This window comes from Diaphorina citri, unplaced genomic scaffold (assembly GCF_000475195.1).
Source record: "Diaphorina citri unplaced genomic scaffold, Diaci psyllid genome assembly version 1.1 scaffold147, whole genome shotgun sequence".
Taxonomy (NCBI): domain Eukaryota; kingdom Metazoa; phylum Arthropoda; class Insecta; order Hemiptera; family Psyllidae; genus Diaphorina; species Diaphorina citri.
In genome coordinates this window covers 1-22,480 of record NW_007377584.1, presented here as the reverse complement: position 1 = coordinate 22,480, position 22,480 = coordinate 1, and the positions used below count along the sequence as shown (strand labels likewise).

The 22,480-nt window shown below is 33.0% G+C and overlaps 1 protein-coding gene across 1 annotated transcript; it reads left to right on the top strand.

Annotated features, from left to right (window-relative positions):
- Nucleotides 1-848: 848 nt before the first annotated feature.
- Nucleotides 849-21,970, top strand: LOC103505042 (the record flags this gene model as incomplete). The annotated part of the gene is made up of 3 exons (XM_008469350.2): nt 849-1,545; nt 8,591-8,630; nt 21,799-21,970. Coding segments are annotated over exons 1-3 (817 nt in total), but the record flags the coding sequence as incomplete, so codon positions are not given.
- Between the last annotated feature and the right edge of the window lie 510 nt (nt 21,971-22,480).

Below are 22,480 nucleotides of genomic sequence, written 5' to 3'. Positions count from 1 at the left end.
TTTTTTTCTTTTCAAATTAAATGGATTTTTTGTACTTTTGCAAATAAATCTCTTCGTCAGTCCGGTCAGTAGTCTAATGTATTTCCAGGGGCTCATGATGCTTCAGCAATAATTATCGCTTTGTATGGCTAAACAAATTTTCCAAACCAAGTACTGATGCGAACGAGGAATGAGACCTCGATTTTTTTTTTCTTTTACCCTAACTTTGCAGTGTTCAACAGAACTCTAGCTTTTCGTGATACTGTAGGACCCTGTATACGTAAAACTGACTGGTCCTAAACTTTTTAAGTCCTCATAATTAAATAACTCAGTCTTGAGTCAGTGTATGTTTAATCCTGGTGTACGGTGTTAGTCTCTTTTGTAATAATTAATTTTTTACATTTAATAACTCAGTCTTGAGTCAGTGTATGTTTAATCCTGGTGTACGGTGTTAGTCTCTTTTGTAATAATTAATTTTTTACATTTAATTTTTTTCTATAAAAATAATCAAATAAATAAACCATGGCGAAAGATGATTGGATTCTATCATCGGAACATCCCGAAGAAAAAATTATTAACATGATTAAAGCTAAAAGTAATTTAAATCTAAATATGCACGAACCTGTAAATAATATTCCTGAATCGACTATTCGTTATACTATGAATAGAACCCGAAGGAACTTTGGTGATAAAAGTGTTACTCATAATATTAAGCCTTCTATCGACCGGGATGATTTTTCCAATGTGAAACGTTCTTCTTTAATTGATAGAGCTGATTCTTTCAATATTCCGTCATTACCGTCTAAAAGCGATGTGACTTTACGCAGGGAAACATTGGAGATGAAACATCACAAGCGAATGTTTGTGGAAACGTTCTTCTTTAATTGATAGAGCTGATTCTTTCAATATTCCGTCATTACCGTCTAAAAGCGATGTGACTTTACGCAGGGAAACACTGGAGATGAAACATCACAAAAGAATGTTTGTACATGGTTCTGAAGTTCCCATAAAAAGTGTACGGGATAGGAGTAACAACTCTTCACCATCTAGTGTGGACATCGACAACAGGTACTCCAAGAACGAACAGCTGCAGCAAAAAAGGCGCACCATCAAAAGTAAGAACCACAGCATTCTGGACGATTCTGTTTCGGAACTGAGTGATGCTAGAAAGAATTCCATTGACGAGGAAATCGCCAGTAGTTTCAGGAGCTCCAGGAATTCCAAGTATTTGCCTGTGAAATATCCGGATGATATCACGAGACAAATGGAAAGAAATCGAAAGGTCAAGCGAAGTAACTCCCACTATGTGACATCTTCTAGCACTAAACATGACATTCCCCAGGAAAGAAGACGCAGTGATGACCTGATGGCATCTACCATGTCTTTACCCTATCACCATGAAGTCAAAAAGGAAAAGAAATTGTCCCCTATGGAAAAAGTGAAACAATTTTTCAATCCAAAAACGAAGAGAAAAAAAGCGGCTGAGCTTGAAAACGAGAAAGAATCTGTGATGAGCTCTCGATATAAAGGAAACCCAGGGATGAGCCAAAAGAATACCAAACTCAAGAGAACCGCTTCATCCTCGGCGAAGCGAATACAATAGTCCGTCCCTTATACCTTTTTATTACTATTGTAATAATAAAGGAAGGACGGACTAATGAAAGAAAAAGATGACACCGCTTCATCCTCGGATTCGGAAAATGTTTATCGGGTAAGAAAAGTTATACACTTGTAAATTACGAATATACATAGTAACTTGGATTTAGGTTCACCCTATAAGGAGAGAGAGAGAGAGAGAGAGAGAGAGGATGTGACTCAGAGGACAAGGAGATTCTCTTCAGAAGGAGGAGGAGGAGAAGAAGAAGAAGAAGTACATGCTTAACTAAATTATTGTTCTTGTTGTTCAGGCGTCTCCACCAAAAAGATACCCTAGAAATATGATCTAAACACCTATCTAATTTTGTTTAGCAGTTTAGATCACGGTTGAAGTTGGTCCATTTTGGAAGTATGTATAATACTTCCACATTGTTATCCAGCATCTGAGAGTTAGAGATACTCAATAAGACCGAAACACGTCGAAGGCGTTGCGCTAAACGATTGACTAAAACGGATGGAACGGTTTAAGTCGATTGTGACCGCTCGAAAATCCTACATGAAACTGCCAATGTGTCAAATAACACCAAAAGAGATTAGAGAGAGAGAGAGAGAGAGAGAGAGAGAGAGAGAGAGAGGGAGAGAGGATGTGACTCAGAGGACAAGGAGATTCTCTTCAGAAGGAGGAGGAGGAGGAGGAGAAGTACATGCTTAACTAAATTATTGTTCTTGGTGTTCAGGCGTCTCCACCAAAAAGATACCCTAGAAATATGAAATACCTATATGATTTTCTTTAGCAGTTTAGGTCACGGTTGAAGTTGGTCCATTTTGAAGTATGTATAATAGTTCCACATTGTTATCCAGCATCTGAGAGTTAGAGATACTCAATAAGGCCGAAACACGTCGAAGGCGTTGCGCTAAACGATTGACTAAAACGGATGCAACGGTTTAAGTCGATTGTAACCGCTCGAAAATCCTACATGAAACTGCCAATGTGTCAAATAACATCAAAAGAGATATTGCCCCCATCAGCATTCTCAGACAGCGTCAATCCTACCCTCTTGTCAATGTACTAATTGCCACTAAGGCAATCATATTCGCTGCAAAACTACATTACCAATATTAGTTCGTTAAATACTAGTTCAATAAACCCATAACTAAATGATTCATTAGATATATTTGAACCTAAGAATCATTTCTTGTCAATTAATCAAATTAGAACCCTGAGGCAGAACTTAAACCAACGCAAAAGTTCTACATACCTACATAAAAAATAAAATCTGAATTTATTTCAAACCTACGGATATGATTTTTTTTTTTTTTTTTTGCACAGGAAGAACATCTTGTTTAATGTTTGGTGCCATAGCCCTTCAAATCATTTTTTTGCTTAACTGTAATAAAAATGAAGCAATAAATCACAAACAGGTTGAACTTGAAACGAAAAAAAAGTTCATCATGACCATAACTTTAAAGTCAAGGCTAGATAGAGCATATTCGTTCGTAGAACAAAACATAGGCTTTTGTGCCTATAAAATAATCATAATTTAATTATCTGTTATTTCTGTTGGTTACACATTTTCATCCAAGTAGGTCACAGTAAACAATGGCTTTTACAGCCGGCGACAAAAGTAGAACAGAATGTACTTTGAGTTGCAAAAAACTTCGATATCAGTTTGAAAATTCAATTAAATTAATTTTCAATAAACTCCCAAGTTTGAAGGTTATAATGCAAGAAAATTCAGAAAGTTTTCTAATTAGCAAGAAAGCAATCCACCTCAATTCATATCTCGTGTCAAACAAGCTCCTTCTCAAGACAATTTGTTTAATTGGTAAAACTGTTCAGTAACGCTTTAACAAATTAAATTTCAACAAATTATTGAAATTAAATTAATAAGATTGAGGAGTTTTTACACCTAATGTGATTGTTCTATTCTATTATAAGATAAGTCAAGAAAACTTAACATGACTTTAGCATTTAATGGTTTTCAAATTACAAGAATAGACTCTTAAGGATCTTGGAAGTAATCAGGAATGATTTTCGAGCCTCACAATGACATGGATCTGAAGTTGCATACCACAATTAAACGATTGGCACTCGCCACTAGCTCAGATGTCCTTTATCTTTGATGATGAAAGCTTCTGACAGTGTAAAACTACGTAGGTACATCTGAATCAGCTTAGCAGCAGTCATTATAACTTTGTGATAATTTCTGATTTCACCTAAATCCCTTGTTAATGCCCCCAGATTCGAGGGAGTAGTAAAATTATAAATATAGTTACGGTTAAAGTTAAGAAGATCAAACATACTAAGCGAGCAAATTATATGCAGATTTACCGTTTTAGTTTTCAGAAAAAAAACTCAACTAGGGATGGAACGTATCTTTTATTTTGTCTCATTCATAATATACATTTTATTTTTTATATCATTATTGTATGAATTTAATTTAAAATACAAGTCAATTAAATAAACAAGTTACTGACAACAGAAGATTGAAATGATTCTATACCTACTGAATAGAAAATTAAAGAATTTGACGTATTTACCAGACCATCCCTAGAAGGTTGAGCTTATTTTTATTTTACTCCTTCATCGCAATAATATTTTAAGTAGGAGCATTAAATTCACACAGTTTTATAATGATCCATATCTTCCTAAGTACTTTACTTTTATGATTATCGTTTAATGTTGTTAGCATCCTATCCTTACCTATTTCTCAGGAGCACCTACAAATACAGAACCTAGGTACCGCTCTTATTTTATTGATGGAAAAAGGTATCTCACGTATTCTGCTTATGATTTCTAGTTTTATGGTACAAGCTCGCCTTTATTTTAAAATTTTCATGATATCTATATTTCGCATAAGCTAAGTAAAAATACTTCAAGTGGCATTAATACTGGACATCATCTTACGAGTAAGTTCCAACATTAGAGCTAGGGACGAATTTTGAAAAAAGGACATACCACTAGAGAAGCAAACCTTACATTAGCAACAAGTAACAATTTTGAAAAAATGCCAATACCTAGTGATGAAAATAGGTAAACAAGATAATAGTACGAGTATTAAATTTATTAATAATAAAATTCCACTGTAAAATATGAGGGAGAGAGAGAGAGAGAGAGAGAGAGAGAGAGAGAGAGAGAGAGAGAGAGAGAGAGAGAGGGAGAGAGGATGTGACTCAGAGGACAAGGAGATTCTCTTCAGAAGGAGGAGGAGGAGGAGGAGAAGTACATGCTTAACTAAATTATTGTTCTTGGTGTTCAGGCGTCTCCACCAAAAAGATACCCTAGAAATATGAAATACCTATATGATTTTCTTTAGCAGTTTAGGTCACGGTTGAAGTTGGTCCATTTTGAAGTATGTATAATAGTTCCACATTGTTATCCAGCATCTGAGAGTTAGAGATACTCAATAAGGCCGAAACACGTCGAAGGCGTTGCGCTAAACGATTGACTAAAACGGATGCAACGGTTTAAGTCGATTGTAACCGCTCGAAAATCCTACATGAAACTGCCAATGTGTCAAATAACATCAAAAGAGATATTGCCCCCATCAGCATTCTCAGACAGCGTCAATCCTACCCTCTTGTCAATGTACTAATTGCCACTAAGGCAATCATATTCGCTGCAAAACTACATTACCAATATTAGTTCGTTAAATACTAGTTCAATAAACCCATAACTAAATGATTCATTAGATATATTTGAACCTAAGAATCATTTCTTGTCAATTAATCAAATTAGAACCCTGAGGCAGAACTTAAACCAACGCAAAAGTTCTACACTTTGAACATCAAAGTGATCTTCGCCCAAAGAGAATCAATTTATCTAGCGAGGTATTTAGGACATAAATGCAGTTACCTATTGTAAAAGGCAAACAGTAGATTATGTGTATGATTGATACTAAAGTATATTGTTTAATATTTATTTACCTGATTGAGTCAAGTACCTCAGCCGTTCGTTCAAGTCTCTCTAAAATGAAATTCTGGTTAGATGAAGAACTCTACAAGTTGTCGACGTCTCACAAGTTTTCAGTTGAAACAATACAATTCAAATGGCACTTAAGATGTTTCTTATGTCTTTTATATACCTAGTTAAAAGTTTTGCTGAGCACTCGCGCCATTGTCATAACAGATAAACTTTTTATTGCTGTTCATCTCAGATTTTCATAGGCAATTTTCCATACCACTGCTCTTTAAACAAATGCAGCATCTTAATCTCAAACACGGAATATTCACAAAATTCAAATATATGCATAACAGTAACAGGTAGATAGTTGTGATAAAATATATTAAGGTAGAATGATTGTTGAAACCATGACCATTCTACAAGGTATAATAGTCAGTCAGTCATTCATTGGTGTGTTCCCTCCTCTAGTCCAATAAAGAATCTATGTCCAAATTTTTGGTTCATTGAAAAAAATAAAAAATACTACGTTTACTATGTTTTAGACATAAAGTTGAAAATTACATGGCGAAATTCTTGTCTCCCATTGTAGTTTTTGGTCATCAATATTTGGAAATAGACTACAATAATATAATAGTCAGTCAGTCATTCATTGGTGTGTTCCCTCCTCTAGTCCAATAAAGAATCTATGTCCAAATTTTTGGTTCATTGAAAAAATAAAAAAATACTACGTTTACTATGTTTCAGACATAAAGATGAAAATTACATGGCGAAATTCTTGTCTCCCATTGTAGTTTTTGGTCATCAATATTTGGAAATAGACTACAAATAAACAAACCATACCACTAGGCAAAGTCAATACTCACTTGACTGGTTAAGTCATATATCTTCTACCACCCAATTCGAGTGCTATTTGAAGTCAAGTTCTCAAAGAAATCAGGATCTACCTATTTACATACCTTGGCAGGCGCTGAAGACATGCTCTTATCAGAATTACCAGGTGAACAATTCAACCACATTGCTATCAATGGTCAATTCGATATGTTGGCGTTCGCGCACCCCAGGCTTGATGCGCGATAGTTATTTCACAAAGAAGGTTTTCCTCTGTAAAATCTTTGGAAAAATCCGCCGGGATGTTTTCTTTGAAAATGGCATAGTGACATTTAAAGATGCAATGTTTTACCTCATACCGCGGTACCTCACTATTGCCTGAAGCGTTTTATCCATGTCGGCATCGGCATCGTATATCATCAAATACTGAAATACTCCATCAGTAACACACACTGATAATGATCTCATCACAATATTTCCAATAATATCAACGTTTTGTTAGTTTTTCTTCTTGGAACAACCTGGCTAGTTTTCTGAACAAAGCCCGCAAGTTAACAATAGACCACTCAACTTTCTTATTTCTATACCGAGGCATAGACTTTGTACAGCAAATGACTTCTTTTTATTACACAACTGTTCAATACAAAATCGTGGAAATCGTAGAACAATGAGTTACAGGGTGCTCAAGACGGTAGTTGGATTTTATCTCTTTTTCAAATTGGTCAATTTCTTACGACTTAATAGTGTTTTCCCATCCATGGCACAAGCATCTGCTTTTACGGATGGGTTTATTTTTAAATATTTTTAACATCAAATGTTCGCGAATAAACATTAAATGGAAACTTATTAAATAAAATTTCAATATTCGATAAGGGAATTATTTGCAGATCTTAACATTCTCTATCATACTTCCAGATTAAGTGCTAATTAACTAAGGTTTCTATGTCGAGGGCTATGGTGCATACAATGTCTATTTTTACTCTGCTATCTATCTGTATACAGTAAGGTACTTTGCAGCAATCCAGTGACCAACCCATGAAACAAGGAAACATATGTCAGCCTGACAGCAAATCTTAAATTTTATCCACTCTCTATTGTACCTACTACCTATCCTAAAATACAATGTACCTAGGTACTAAATTACTAACAGCCGAAGGCTTAAAATTCTAAATCAAGATCAATCATAATTATGCAGAACTAGATCAATTTTCTCAATCATTAACTATGAAAACTTGACGAATTAAATTGTCACTGACATTTAGAATGATCTTACCTATTTCTCAGGAGCACCTACAAATACAGAACCTAGGTACCGCTCTTATTTTATTGATGGAAAAAGGTATCTCACGTATTCTGCTTATGATTTCTAGTTTTATGGTACAAGCTCGCCTTTATTTTAAAATTTTCATGATATCTATATTTCGCATAAGCTAAGTAAAAATACTTCAAGTGGCATTAATACTGGACATCATCTTACGAGTAAGTTCCAACATTAGAGCTAGGGACGAATTTTGAAAAAAGGACATACCACTAGAGAAGCAAACCTTACATTAGCAACAAGTAACAATTTTGAAAAAATGCCAATACCTAGTGATGAAAATAGGTAAACAAGATAATAGTACGAGTATTAAATTTATTAATAATAAAATTCCACTGTAAAATATGATAGCTAATTTCGTATTTAAAAGCTCTAGAAGTTTCCAAGCTTTGAACATGTAACAATTTTGAAAAAATGCCAATACCTAGTGATGAAAATAGGTAAACAAGATAATAGTACGAGTATTAAATTTATTAATAATAAAAATCCACTGTAAAATATGATAGCTAATTTCGTATTTAAAAGCTCTAGAAGTTTCCAAGCTTTGAACACAAATGTTTATCGGGTAAGAAAAGTTATACACTTGTAAATTACGAATATACATAGTAACTTGGATTTAGGTTCACCCTATAAGGCCTAACGAGATGAGATTATCCTACAAACTTTTTCAGAGAGAATTTAACAACAATGTCATACAACTACAGTTTCTATTAGAGAAGCTGTTTTGGTTCTTATTGTAATTGTATTTGAAGTTGAGTTTGATTCACATCAATCTTTCAGATGTTCAAGTATGATTTAGGTTCACCCTATAAGGCCTAAGGAGATGAGATTATCGTACAAACTTTTTCAGAGAGAATTTAACAACAATGTCATACAACTAGAGTTTCTATTAGAGAAGCTGTTTTGGTTCTTGTAATTGTATTTGAAGTTGAGTTTGATTCACATCAATCTTTCAGATGTTCAAGGAGAACCGCTTCATCCTCGGATTCGGAAAATGTTTATCGGGTAAGAAAAGTTATACACTTGTAAATTACGAATATACATAGTAACTTGAATTTAGGTTCACCCTAAAAGGCCTAAGGAGATGAGATTATCGTACAAACTTTTTCAGAGAGAATTTAACAACAATGTCATACAACTACAGTTTCTATTAGAGACGCTGTTTTGGTTCTTGTAATTGTATTTGAAGTTGAGTTTGATTCACATCAATCTTTCAGATGTTCAAGTATCTACCTTTTTTTCAAATGAGTATAGGTAACTATTTTTTTGTAATTACCTAAGTACCTATATGGTCAAACGTTTAGTCATTAATTCATTACTCACAAGATGTCCTTGATTAATTTAATTTTTAATTTCCAAGAAGTAGAATTTTTTCCTTAATGGTTATTCCAGGCCTCATGGTCAGGAACAGAAAAAATCAGTCCACCCCAGAAAGTCCCAAGTATATCTTTCCATATTCATAAGGTTTAGATTGGAGTTCAAAATTTCCTACATCATCTTCTCGAGCTTCTTTCTGTTGAGTAAATCTCCTTTTTCTTGCGTTTCCCCGCCTACGATCAAATCATATAAAGTAATAACTGCGAATTACTCGTAGGAACTCTTGTTTAGTGAAGAAAAACACTCCTGGTACGCCTATACATATGACATCATGTGAGGGCAGAACAGGAATGACACAATATCTAATGTTTATGTTTTGCATAGTAATGACAGTCCATTCAGTAGAGCAGAGGTTAAGGCTATACATGGTAAAAGGGTCAGGTGGTTGATGAAAGTGGCTAGAAGGAACTATGAAAATCAAGATCATTCCAAACCTATACACAAACTTTCAAACCTAAATAGAAACTTTCAAATAAACAAACCATACCACTAGGCAAAGTCAATACTCACTTGACTGGTTAAGTCATATATCTTCTACCACCCAATTCGAGTGCTATTCGAAGTCAAGTTCTCAAAGAAATCAGGATCTACCTATTTACATACCTTGGCAGGCGCTGAAGACATGCTCTCATCAGAATTACCAGGTGAACAATTCAACCACATTGCTATCAATGGTCAATTCGATATGTTGGCGTTCGCGCACCCCAGGCTTGATGCGCGATAGTTATTTCACAAAGAAGGTTTTCCTCTGTAAAATCTTTGGAAAAATCCGCCGGAACGTTTTCTTTGAAAATGGCATAGTGACATTCTTGGCGTTCGCGCACCCCAGGCTTGATGCGCGATAGTTATTTCACAAAGAAGGTTTTCCTCTGTAAAATCTTTGGAAAAATCCGCCGGGATGTTTTCTTTGAAAATGGCATAGTGACATTTAAAGATGCAATGTTTTACCTCATACCGCGGTACCTCACTATTGCCTGAAGCGTTTTATCCATGTCGGCATCGGCATCGTATATCATCAAATACCTACTTCATCAGTAAACACACTGATAATGATCTCATCACAATATTTCCAATAATATCAACGTTTTGTTAGTTTTTCTTCTTGGAACAACCTGGCTAGTTTTCTGAACAAAGCCCGCAAGTTAACAATAGACCACTCAACTTTCTTATTTCTATACCGAGGCATAGACTTTGTACAGCAAATGACTTCTTTTTATTACACAACTGTTCAATACAAAATCGTGGAAATCGTAGAACAATGAGTTACAGGGTGCTCAGGACGGTGGTTGGATTTTATCTCTTTTTCAAATTGGTCAATTTTTTACGACTCAATATTGTTTTCCCACCCATGGCACAAGCAGCTGCTTTTACGGATGGGTTTATTATATTTTTAACATCAAATGTTCGCGAATAAACATTAAATTGAAACTTATTAAATGAAATTTCAATATTCGATAAGGGAATTATTTGCAGATCTTAACATTCTCTATCATACTTCCAGATTAAGTGCTAATTAACTAAGGTTTCTATGTCGAGGGCTATGGTGCATACAATGTCTATTTTTACTCTGCTATCTATCTGTATACAGTAAGGTACTTTGCAGCAATCCAGTGACCAACCCATGAAACAAGGAAACATATGTCAGCCTGACAGCAAATCTTAAATTTTATCCACTCTCTATTGTACCTACTACCTATCCTAAAATAAAATGTACCTAGGTACTAAATTACTAACAGCTGAAGGCTTAAAATTCTAAATCAAGATCAATCATAATCATGCAGAACTAGATCAATTTTCTCAATCATTAACTAGGTATGAAAACTGGACGAATTAAATTGTCACTGACATTTAGAATGAAGTGGTGTTCGTACTTCATATTATACGTTGGTGTAATTATTATCTGATAAGGAAACATGTTAGCCTGCTATTAACATTATCTGCCTCTTGCCTATAAATTTTAAAAGGGAACACTAAATTTTGTGATACTAAAATTCTGCTTGCTAAAAGTACATTCTTTTTATTTAGGATGTATGATTTTATTGATGACCTTGTGTAGAATCTTAAATTATGCATACCATTCTAAAGTTAATTAGGAAAAATGTATTTTGGCACATCTACTAATATGATGTGGTGTTCGTACTTCATATTATACGTTGGTGTAATTATTATCTGATAAGGAAACATGTTAGCCTGCTATTAACATTATCTGCCTTTTGCCTATAAATTGTAAAAGGGAACATTAAATTTTGTGATACTAAAATTCTGCTTGCTACAGGTACATTCTTTTTATTTAAGATGTATGATTTTATTGATGACATTGTGTAGAATCTCAAATTTTGCATATTCTAAAGTTAATTAAGAAAAATGTATTTTGGCACATCCACTAATACTTAATCTCTCGTCTCTCTCTCTCGTCTCTCTCTCTCTCTCTCTCTCTCTCTCTCTCAACTGAATCGGAAAATTTTGTACTTTTGGCACATCCACTAACAACTTTTTATGGCAAAAATAAATCCAAACAAAGGTCGCATTGTTACTGTAACCACAAAATAGTAATTTTCTGTGAAAGACGAAAGAAAGATTTTATATTGTTTAAATTTCCATTTCACAACTCAAGTTATAGAGATACAGCTTTACATATTAGTTACATCCTACTACAATAAAATTGTATCCCACTCGGTTTCAAGGCGATGAATATTATTAAACCAACACGAAATGGTATACAGAGTTCTCCTATCTCCTACATTTCCTCGACACCCACAACATATTCTTGCTGAATTCCCCCACATGCTCTCAGCTCTCAGTACCACGGAGCTTGGATCTCTTGCCCTACCATATACGACCTCATCAAGAATTTATAACAAAACTACTTCTAGTACGCCCAAGTAACCTAAGCGGAGGCGACCAACAGATTAAACTCAGTCTAGATTGACATAATTGTGTAGAGCTAAACCTAATATCTACTAAAACTACTAAATACATAATTTGGAATTATTTTAAGAATTATGACAGCTTTCTGCCTGCGTATTAAACTACCTATGTAACAAGAGCTCGTATTTTTCTGCTATCAGCATTTTACCAAAATATGGCTTGTCATCAGCTTCATAAAACGTAATTATGTTTTACATTATACCAGCATGACCTACAAGTAGAGCTCGTATTTTTCTGCTATCAGTATTTTACCAAAATATGGCTTGTCATCAGCTTCATAAAACGTAATTATGTTTTACATTATACCTACCAGCATGAAGAGCTCGTATTTTTCTGCTATCAGTATTTTACCAAAATATGGCTTGTCATCAGCTTCATAAAACGTAATTATGTTTTACATTATACCAGCATGACCTACAACTCATATTGCAAATCAAATCCTAAAAATTCTGCCTGATAGCAGTTTCAAGTGTTTATAACGGAAAACCATACAACCACAAGTCCACAACTAATGCAGAAATGCAATTAAAGTCTGTTTGAATTAAGTTTTAATCATAGGCACGTAAATAAATGCATGACTTACCTATATATTACCTTAGATTCTTAGAAGCTAGTTTCACTAGTTTTCTTTGGTAAACAACTGAGAGAATTTTAAAATAATTGAAACGTGCGTTTTGTTTAAATAAATCCATTTTCATTACCTTTTCCACAACTAATGCAGAAATGCAATTAAAGTCTGTTTGAATTAAGTTTTAATCATAGGCACGTAAATAAATGCATGACTTACCTATATTACCTTAGATTCTTAGAAGCTAGTTTCACTAGTTTTCTTTGGTAAACAACTGAGAGAATTTTAAAATAATTCAAACGTGCGTTTTGTTTTAATAAATCCATTTTCATTACCTTTACTATTATTATTTTTTTTTTCAAAGTCTGGCCATTAGATATATTATTATGGGCTTTAATTGGATTACTGATACCGACAGATTATAAAGTACGTAGGTTAGTAGTTAGTCTAAATCAACCTAGTTCGACTAAAATACTAAATCAACCAACCTATATTTCAAATTCGCATTGCAATGTTGAAAAAGTAAGAAAGTACCTAGTTCTAAACTTTATCCAAAAATTATGCTCACGCTAATTTTGCATGATTTATGGCCCAGAACTGTTTTACATCTTTATACTCGTATGGCAAAAATAAATCCAAACAAAGGTCGCATTGTTACTGTAACCACAAAATAGTAATTTTCTGTGAAAGACGAAAGAAAGATTTTAAATTGTTTAAATTTCCATTTCACAACTCAAGTTATAGAGATATGTACAGGTTTACAAATTAGTTACATCCGGTAAGGACTTTTATTGTACAAATGTACAGGTACACCCTGTTAAGAAAAACTCGAGTCATGGAAAACAATACACTTTGTTCGAGAAAATTTGTAGTTTCGAACAAAGTATTTCGCTTTGTGACTTATGAACGCCCAAAGGAAATAAATAAAGTAGTCCGAGTACATTAACCAACTAAGGAAATACTAGCATGCAACTTTTCTTACATGTAGCTTGAACTACTAACTTGGACGAGCTTGAAGTTACTTTTACTTTCGCAATTGGTCGATTTTATGGTGATTACCAGCATGCAACTTTTCTTACATGTAGCTTGAACTACTAACTTGGACGAGCTTGAAGTTACTTTTACTTTCGCAATTGGTCAATTTTGAAGTGATTTTTTTTCTTTTTATGATGACGAAGTTTCAACAGTTACTTTTGTTCCTTTGTTTCAGACATTTTCTTACTATTTTTTCTTCCTTCTTAGTTGATGTCCAGATGCATGTCTTTCAACCTATTTATTGTGTCCCTATTAATTGTGTTTAATACCACCAGCATGCAACTTTTCTTACATGTAGCTTGAACTACTAACTTGGACGAGCTTGAAGTTACTTTTACTTTCGCAATTGGTCAATTTTATGGTGATTTTTTTCTTCTTTTTATGATGACGAAGTTTCAACAGTTACTTTTGTTCCTTTGTTTCAGACATTTTCTTATTATTTTTTCTTCCTTCTTAGTTTAAATTCAGAATGCATGTGTCCCTATAGGCATTATTTAATACTCTTGGCTTTATATGGCTAGTTACCGCTTTTCAAAATTATTAATTCTTGGTTTTGCTAAGAGAATTGACTTTAGATAGCAAAGCTAAGAATAAAGAGAATCGTAGAATGCATGACCTATGCAAAAGGCAATTTTATCAAAAATGGAAACGTTTAAAAGTTTAAAGTGAGCAATTTTCTCTTCTAGGTATTGCGTTTTTTCATACCTATGTACTTAGATAGGTGCATATTACAAACAATAATAACTATCTGAAATTTCGCGCCATCCGGACTCAACTGTACACTTGGTTCATTAACATACTAATATTTTCTTTTTATGATGACGAAGTTTCAACAGTTACTTTTGTTCCTTTGTTTCAGACATTTTCTTACTATTTTTTCTTCCTTCTTAGTTTATGTCCAGAATGCATGTGTCCCTATAGGCATTATTTAATACTCTTGGCTTTTTATGGCTAGTTACCGCTTTTCAAAATTATTAATTCTTGGTTTTGCTAAGAGAATTGACTTTAGATAGCAAAGCTAAGAATAAAGAGAATCGTAGAATGCATGACCTATGCAAAAGGCAATTTTTATCAAAAATGGAAACGTTTAAAAGTTTAAAGTGAGCAATTTTCTCTTCTAGGTATTGCATTTTTTCATACCTATGTACTTAGATAGGTGCATATCTGCATATTACAATATCTAAACAATAATAACTATCTGAAATTTCGCGCCATCCGGACTCAACTGTACACTTGGTTCATTAACATACTCATGTTATGGTCAATCCATTGCTCCATCTGCATGACTCATGAGGAAGAATAAAGGCAGAGATTGGCCAATCCAAAAGGAAACACATTCTTTATTGTCAACATTTCATTACCAAGTGATATAGTCTATATTTATACCTATATCTCACTAACAACTAGGTACGAGTGGAAATGCAAAGTGTCTAAGAAGTATATCAATGGCACTAATGATGTAGTTGTAGAAGAAATATTTCATTGTTGTGATAACGATGTTAAAACACATCATGAGGGCAATTAGGGTGTGATTTCTGTCATGAAGCTCATCTCATTACGATAAAAATGAAAGAAAAAGATGATTCATTGTTGTGATAACGATGTTAAAACACATCATGAGGGCAATTAGGGTGTGATTTCTGTCATGAAGCTCATCTCATTACGATAAAAATGAAAGAAAAAGATGATGAAGAAGTAAGAAATGTTGCAAACGCAAACCAAGATTGCAATGAATGGATAGAAATAACCAATTGAGTTTTGCGTATGCCAGAACTCATTTGAAACCAGCGTCACGATTCGTGAGGAGAGATATTTTACTCACGATTTGTCTAATTACGTCTATAACTTTGAATTCATGTATAATTAATTGTCCTCAACTGGTCTTGTGACGTAGATTTAAGGCAAATAAAGTGTGGACCAAACTTCGGGTACTTTGAATTCATGTATAATTAATTGTCCTCAACTGGTCTTGTGACGTAGATTTAAGGCAAATAAAGTGTGGACCAAACTTCGGGTATGGGTAAATATTTCCATCTTACAGGTTGGGATGTCCGGTGAATTTTCTGTAAATTGTCAACTGAATCCTTGGATATTTTGTCCTCAGGTGAATCCCTGAGTATAATAGCCTATAAATAATTCATAATAACTGTAAGGGTTAACATGATTGCTAACCTGAAATTCAGCTAAATACTTGGAGATCATCGATTCTGGGACACACTTTAGAGAACATTGTCTAGGCTGTGCGTAATCTATTCTCTATTGAAACAAGTATAATGATCATTGGGCAACATGAAACGTATAAATCTATTAAATTTGTTGGGCACATACTCACACAAGAGTAATGAACTTTTTAATTTAAATACTACGTGGTGTGCTTTATCAATTAGAATTGTGCGTAATCTATTCTCTATTGAAACAAGTATAATGATCATTGGGCAACATGAAACGTATAAATCTATTAAATTTGTTGGGCACATACACAAGAGTAATGAACTTTTTAATTTAAATACTATCTACGTGGTGTGCTTTATCAATTAGAATTATTGAGATAATATAATCATAATATATGAGATTGTTTCACACGCTGAGATTGAAATATACATCTTTACGTATATCAGTGAGAGTTTTCACTCTTGATTCTACTCCAATAACCATAACCAATCTACTCGTATTTCTCTTTTAGTTTTAACAGGTGCTTTTTTATTCGCACCAGTTATATCAATAATAGTATTCGCGAATAGATTGAATATTTACATCAATGCATCATCACAAAGCTTACTTCTTGTTGAATACCCTATGGCCTCAGCAGAACGAAAAGCATTATCCACTGCCTAGCACATAACATAAAGCTCTGAGCATGGTAGACTTGTTACAGACTGGTTCGCTTGCTACATTGAGTATTCATAGCTTGAAGAAGATAACCTTCTCCGATCAATGTTATTGCCTTTTATGTACTTTATTACAAGTGATATATATTTCTATGTTCCAATCTTTGACCCAATGTATTTCTTGTTTACAAACCAAGATCTACTAATACGACTAGATGAACATAGAAGTCTCTACGTTTTATTAGTGGATTTATGTCGTAAAATTAACAAATTTGTACATACTTGAGAAATTATGACTATAGATAATCCAAATACGGTGTATGAGAGTTACACGTATGAACACAAGTACCTACCACTTTCTTGGTCACTGGCGAAACCACTTTGAGTTGACTTCTAGTTGCACCATCAATTTCGACCTTTAATAATCTGCCTGAAGAGATAATAAGGCATAACACCAGGAAACGTGGAACTTTAGCAATTTTGGATGCATAATGAGGAAGAAGAAACTCAAGTTCCTTTTTCTTCGACCAATGCCATGAGAGGGGAAAAACATTATAACAATAATATTGATAATTTATTTTTATTTATCTTTTGTCATTAGAATATTCTCAGTAAATAAAAAAAAAGCTCAGCTACCCCAGCTGTGGTTCGGTGCCAATGCCATGAGAGGGGAAAAACATTATAACAATAATATTGATAATTTATTTTTATTTATCTTTTGTCATTAGAATATTCTCAGTAAGTGAAAAAAAAAGCTCAGCTACCCTAGCTGTGGTTTGGTTTTTAGCATGGTGGACTCTACATCTGGAGGTTGGTGGTTCGAGTCCAAGTCACGTTATACAGTCGTAGTTGTATTAAGTGGGGAATGACATTTCTGACGAGAATTTATGCTTAGCACAATTAAAATGTTGTTGTTGTTGTATTTCTCACTTGGGAAATTGAATTTCTAAAAAGGGAAAAATCGGCAGGATATTGAGTCTATTCTACTAACTATAAATAATGTGACCTAGACCTTGTTCTCTTACCCTATCTTCTTGACTAATTGTGTTGAAATCATAAATGAATTCATTTATGTCCTTCATTCAACGAGTCAAATTATTTTCATATTCTTCCAACCTGAAGTAGGTACCTATTCAAATTTGTAGTGAACCTTTCACAGATTCCATTTACTTCTTCAAAAATACTCCTATGGGTTGAATAGTATTAGGTAAATAACGAAAGTAAATTGATCAACAGTTCAACAAGGAGAGCTCCAGACGCTCCAGTCATGAATAGGCAATAGGTTCAGAACTTTATATATTTTGCTTTGGATTAGATTGACATAATTGTGTAGAGCTAAACCTAATATCTACTAAAACTACTAAATACATAATTTGGAATTATTTTAAGAATTATGACAGCCTTCTGCCTGCGTATTAAACTACCTATGTAACAAGAGCTCGTATTTTTCTGCTATCAGTATTTTACCAAAATATGGCTTGTCATCAGCTTCATAAAACGTAATTATGTTTTACATTATACCTACCAGCATGACCTACAACTCGTATTGCAAATCAAATCCTAAAAATTCTGCCTGATAGCAGTTTCAAGTGTTTATAACGGAAAACCATACAACCACAAGTCCACAACTAATGCAGAAATGCAATTAAAGTCTGTTTGAATTAAGTTTTAATCATAGGCACGTAAATAAATGCATGACTTACCTATATTACCTTAGATTCTTAGAAGCTAGTTTCACTAGTTTTCTTTGGTAAACAACTGAGAGAATTTTAAAATAATTCAAACGTGCGTTTTGTTTTAATAAATCCATTTTCATTACCTTTACTATTATTATTTTTTTTTTCAAAGTCTGGCCATTAGATATATTATTATGGGCTTTAATTGGATTACTGATACCGACAGATTATAAAGTACGTAGGTTAGTAGTTAGTACAAATCAACCTAGTTCGACTAAATCAACCAACCTATATTTCAAATTCGCATTGCAATGTTGAAAAAGTAAGAAAGTACCTAGTGCTAAACTTTATCCAAAAATTATGCTCACGCTAATTTTGCATGATTTATGGCCCAGAACTGTTTTACATCTTTATAGTAGGCACGTATATCTCTAATAATGTTATTATTATAGGAAACGATTTGCTATTTATTTTATGAAATTTAAAACAGGGTTTACAATGTTTACATGATACCTCCTGTTGAGAGCAAGGTAATTCTTGAATATCCATCTTTAACTTAAATATGATATTTATATCCAAAGTTTCATTCTCATCACATGATAACATTACATTACTAGTTACGTTTGATAGTAATCTAAATTCTAAATCATGGTCTATTTTACGTAGCATGTGAGTATTTCAATTCTGTGAATGCTTTACAATAATAACTAGGTTGAGTACCTAGCTTCCGTACTTCCTAGCCATATAGGAAGAGACGTCATGGAAGTTAAGGTCATTCAAGGGAGAATTTCATATTGCTTAAAAGTTCTAGGTATCTCGTTTGTACAAGCACCTATAACTATGATTTGTCGAAGAAAAAAAAAAAAAAAAAAAAAACATTTTACTTACCTACTCACAAGTCCAAGTATTTGAAAGACAAATATTTTCTCTACTTGTCGCAAGGAAGGTAAAATCACTTAGGTAATACGAACTTTGCTTAAAGCCTCAAAGCCAAGCGTTGCCATATAAGGTATTCCTCAAGTCCACCAGTGTTTTCTTTATTACATCTTTGTCTCGCACAGTTTTGTTATGATCATAGAGCTCAAAATTAAACTCGTCACTTGCTACAAGTTCGTATTGATGACATCATGATATTTAGTAAACTGGTTTACTTTTTTTATTGATTGATTTGTATGTTTTCATCGGATGTCTGAATTTTATTTTTAGAAATGGTCCTTTGTTTACTGACGTATCTGTGGAATTTAATTTCATGATAAAAAAAAGCATGTTTCTTTGCCATTTTTAGACTACATCAAAGTTCTTGGAATATTTGTATTATGTAATTGTATAAAACATTTTGTCTAATATGAAACGTTCGTTCTTTCACGACTATAGGTAGATACCTACATGATAACCAAGAAATGCAAGAATACTCTTTATCCATCGCTAACCTTTTTAAAACGCTATAAATGTCTACTAAATCCATCAATGGATTCTATTATCTCTTTGGAAGTTATGAAGCTTAGCTCTATGACGAATTACAGCCTTATTCTCACAAGACGAAGACTTAACTCACGTATAAAACATTTTGTCTAATATGAAACGTTCATTCTTTCACGACTATAGGTAGATACCTACATGATAACCAAGAAATGCAAGAATACCCTTTATCGATCGCTAACCTTTTTAAAACGCTATAAATGTCTACTAAATCCATCAATGGATTCTATTTTCTCTTTGGAAGTTATGAAGCTTAGCTCTATGACGAATTATAGCCTTATTCTCACAAGACGAAGACTTAACCCACAAAAAAAAATGACACATAATTTGACAAGGTTATTCTTAATTGAGATTGATGTGCTTTCAGTATTTTTATTTTGCCTATTTTCTCTTTGGAAGTTATGAAGCTTAGCTCTATGACGAATTACAGCCTTATTCTCACAAGACGAAGACTTAACTCACAAAAAAAATGACACATAATTTGACAAGGTTATTCTTAATTGAGATTGATGTGCTTTCAGTATTTTTATTTTGTGCTTTTTCAACAGAAATTTTAAATATTTCCTGCTTTAATCCTGTCATGTTATTGGATATCTAATATTGCACGCAAAAGAACTCGTCTTATTACAACTTTCTGTAATTCTGGACTGCGTATTTTAAAACAGTCTCACTGAAACTATATTTTATAGCTTTTTCCATGTGTTGGTTAAGTGTTTTTAATGTATTTTACTTTAAATACCATTTTATTATAAAAGTATTTATTAATACCTAGGTAATAGGATGTTGTTTTCAATTTCATAAGTAAACACCGTCATTATATTCTTAGTATTTCGTCGTTAAACAACTGATAATACTATCCATATTGTTTCAAGGAATAGGGCTAAATAGGTACTTATGTATTCAAGACATAAATTTGTTATCTTCGAGATAACGACTTGGTTTAGCAAGCATTCCTTTTAAATAAACGTCATAATCCATCTAGCCAAGTCTATTAGGTTTATTAGCATAACCTTACACGAGTGTTGATTTGATTGTGGTACTTATGTATAATCTCATACTAAATCACAGAATAATTCTTTCTATTACTATGATACAACATCAACTTTGTCAAACACTATGTACATTGTAACATAACAGTAGTTTTTTTTTATTTATTTTATAAAACAACATTGAAACATAAACATTATATAATAACACAAATAAGTAATTTTTTTATGAGTCAATTCATAAACTACGAGTACATCATTGCTTGTTAATTAAGTACTACATATCAGCCTTTGAATTTTGAAAATGGATCATTCAGAAGTAAATATTTTGCAATTTTTGAACTCATGTGGTTATTCTACCACTTCTAGAGTGTCTATGTACTTATATTTCCATTATTTTTTTCTTTTTGGCATTATAATATTATTATTTTATAAACCTACATAATTATTATAGCCTTTGTCCTTACTTCTCATTATTTCAACCATCTTTTGACACACTGTAATAACTACGTTATTGATGACGAAAATTATATAAAACCTGCAAGTACGAGTTAGTGCAAAATACTACTCTTATGATTGAAAGGGATTGTTAAATATCTCCTAAAAAGGGACTGAGACCAATGACCAATCATTATTTCAACCATCTTTTGACACACTGTAATAACTACGTTATTGATGACGAAAATTATATAAAACCTGCAAGTACAAGTTAGTGCAAAATACTACTCTTATGATTGAAAGGGATTGATAAATATCTCCTAAAAAGGGACTGAGAGCAATGACCAAATGATCTTAGAGGTGGTACAGGAATCCTAGAATCTAAATCAGATGCTACCATATTAATTTCTTCAACCTATCCGCAAAGGAAATAATGAAAAATCATTAATATCAATGAATTATATCAGGAACGAGCGGATAAGGTTCCTATAAGATGGAGGGGAGACATCTAGCGTTGACACTAATGACCTATGTTCGGAAAAAGACCAAATCTACTTATTTTAACCACCTAAAATCCCCTAAAAGTAAAAAAAAAAACATCTACACATTAAGTTTAACATTTTTCAACAAACAATTTAAAGAATTGACTCTTATTTTGGAAATAATATTTTTGGTAATAACGACTTGGTTTAGCAAGCATTCCTTTTAAATAAACGTCATAATCCATCTAGCCAAGTCTATTAGGTTTATTAGCATAACCTTACTCGAGTGTTGATTTGATTGTGGTACTTATGTATAATCTCATACTTGCGATGTTAAAATTTATTCTAATTAGATTTTTTTCTACTTTTTCCTCAGAGACCGGATTCAAAATCTACCAGACATTTGAATGGCAGAGCAGGATACTCCTCGTACGGTGAATCTGAAGAAGAAAACATCAGAAGAAATGGAAAATATCTGGGTCGAGATGAGGTGGATGATAGTAGTGCCAATGAAAGCGGAATCCGACATTGGAAAAACGATATTTTTGGTAAAAAAAGCACAAACTTAAAGAATAATATAATAATAGTACAAAACGCAATATTCAAAATACGCGATTTTTATTTTTCTTTGAAAAATCGAGTTATTAAACTCATCGTTTCATGATTATCTAAATAACAACATCCAATAAAAAATAAAATATAAACTTAAATCACACATTGAATAGTTAATAATTATGTTAATTTAGTACCTTTACAGAATATTCTACAGATCTATGTATATTTTAAGGCTTCAAGCCACAATTTTCATGTTAAAAAGTACACTATGGTGAAAATATAAATTGGCAATAATATTCTGGGCTATTTTCACACGAATTTGAAAATAATTGACTTATGACTCGTAAGCGCAAAGTTTCATTTTACTTTTTATTTATCTAGAAAGCTACTAAGTACCAGCATAAAAAATTCATTAATATTTATGTGGGATTTCTGTTTGTAAAACATGCAACAACTTACAAGACTTGTAGGTTGATTCGAACAAAACGACAAAATATCGAAAA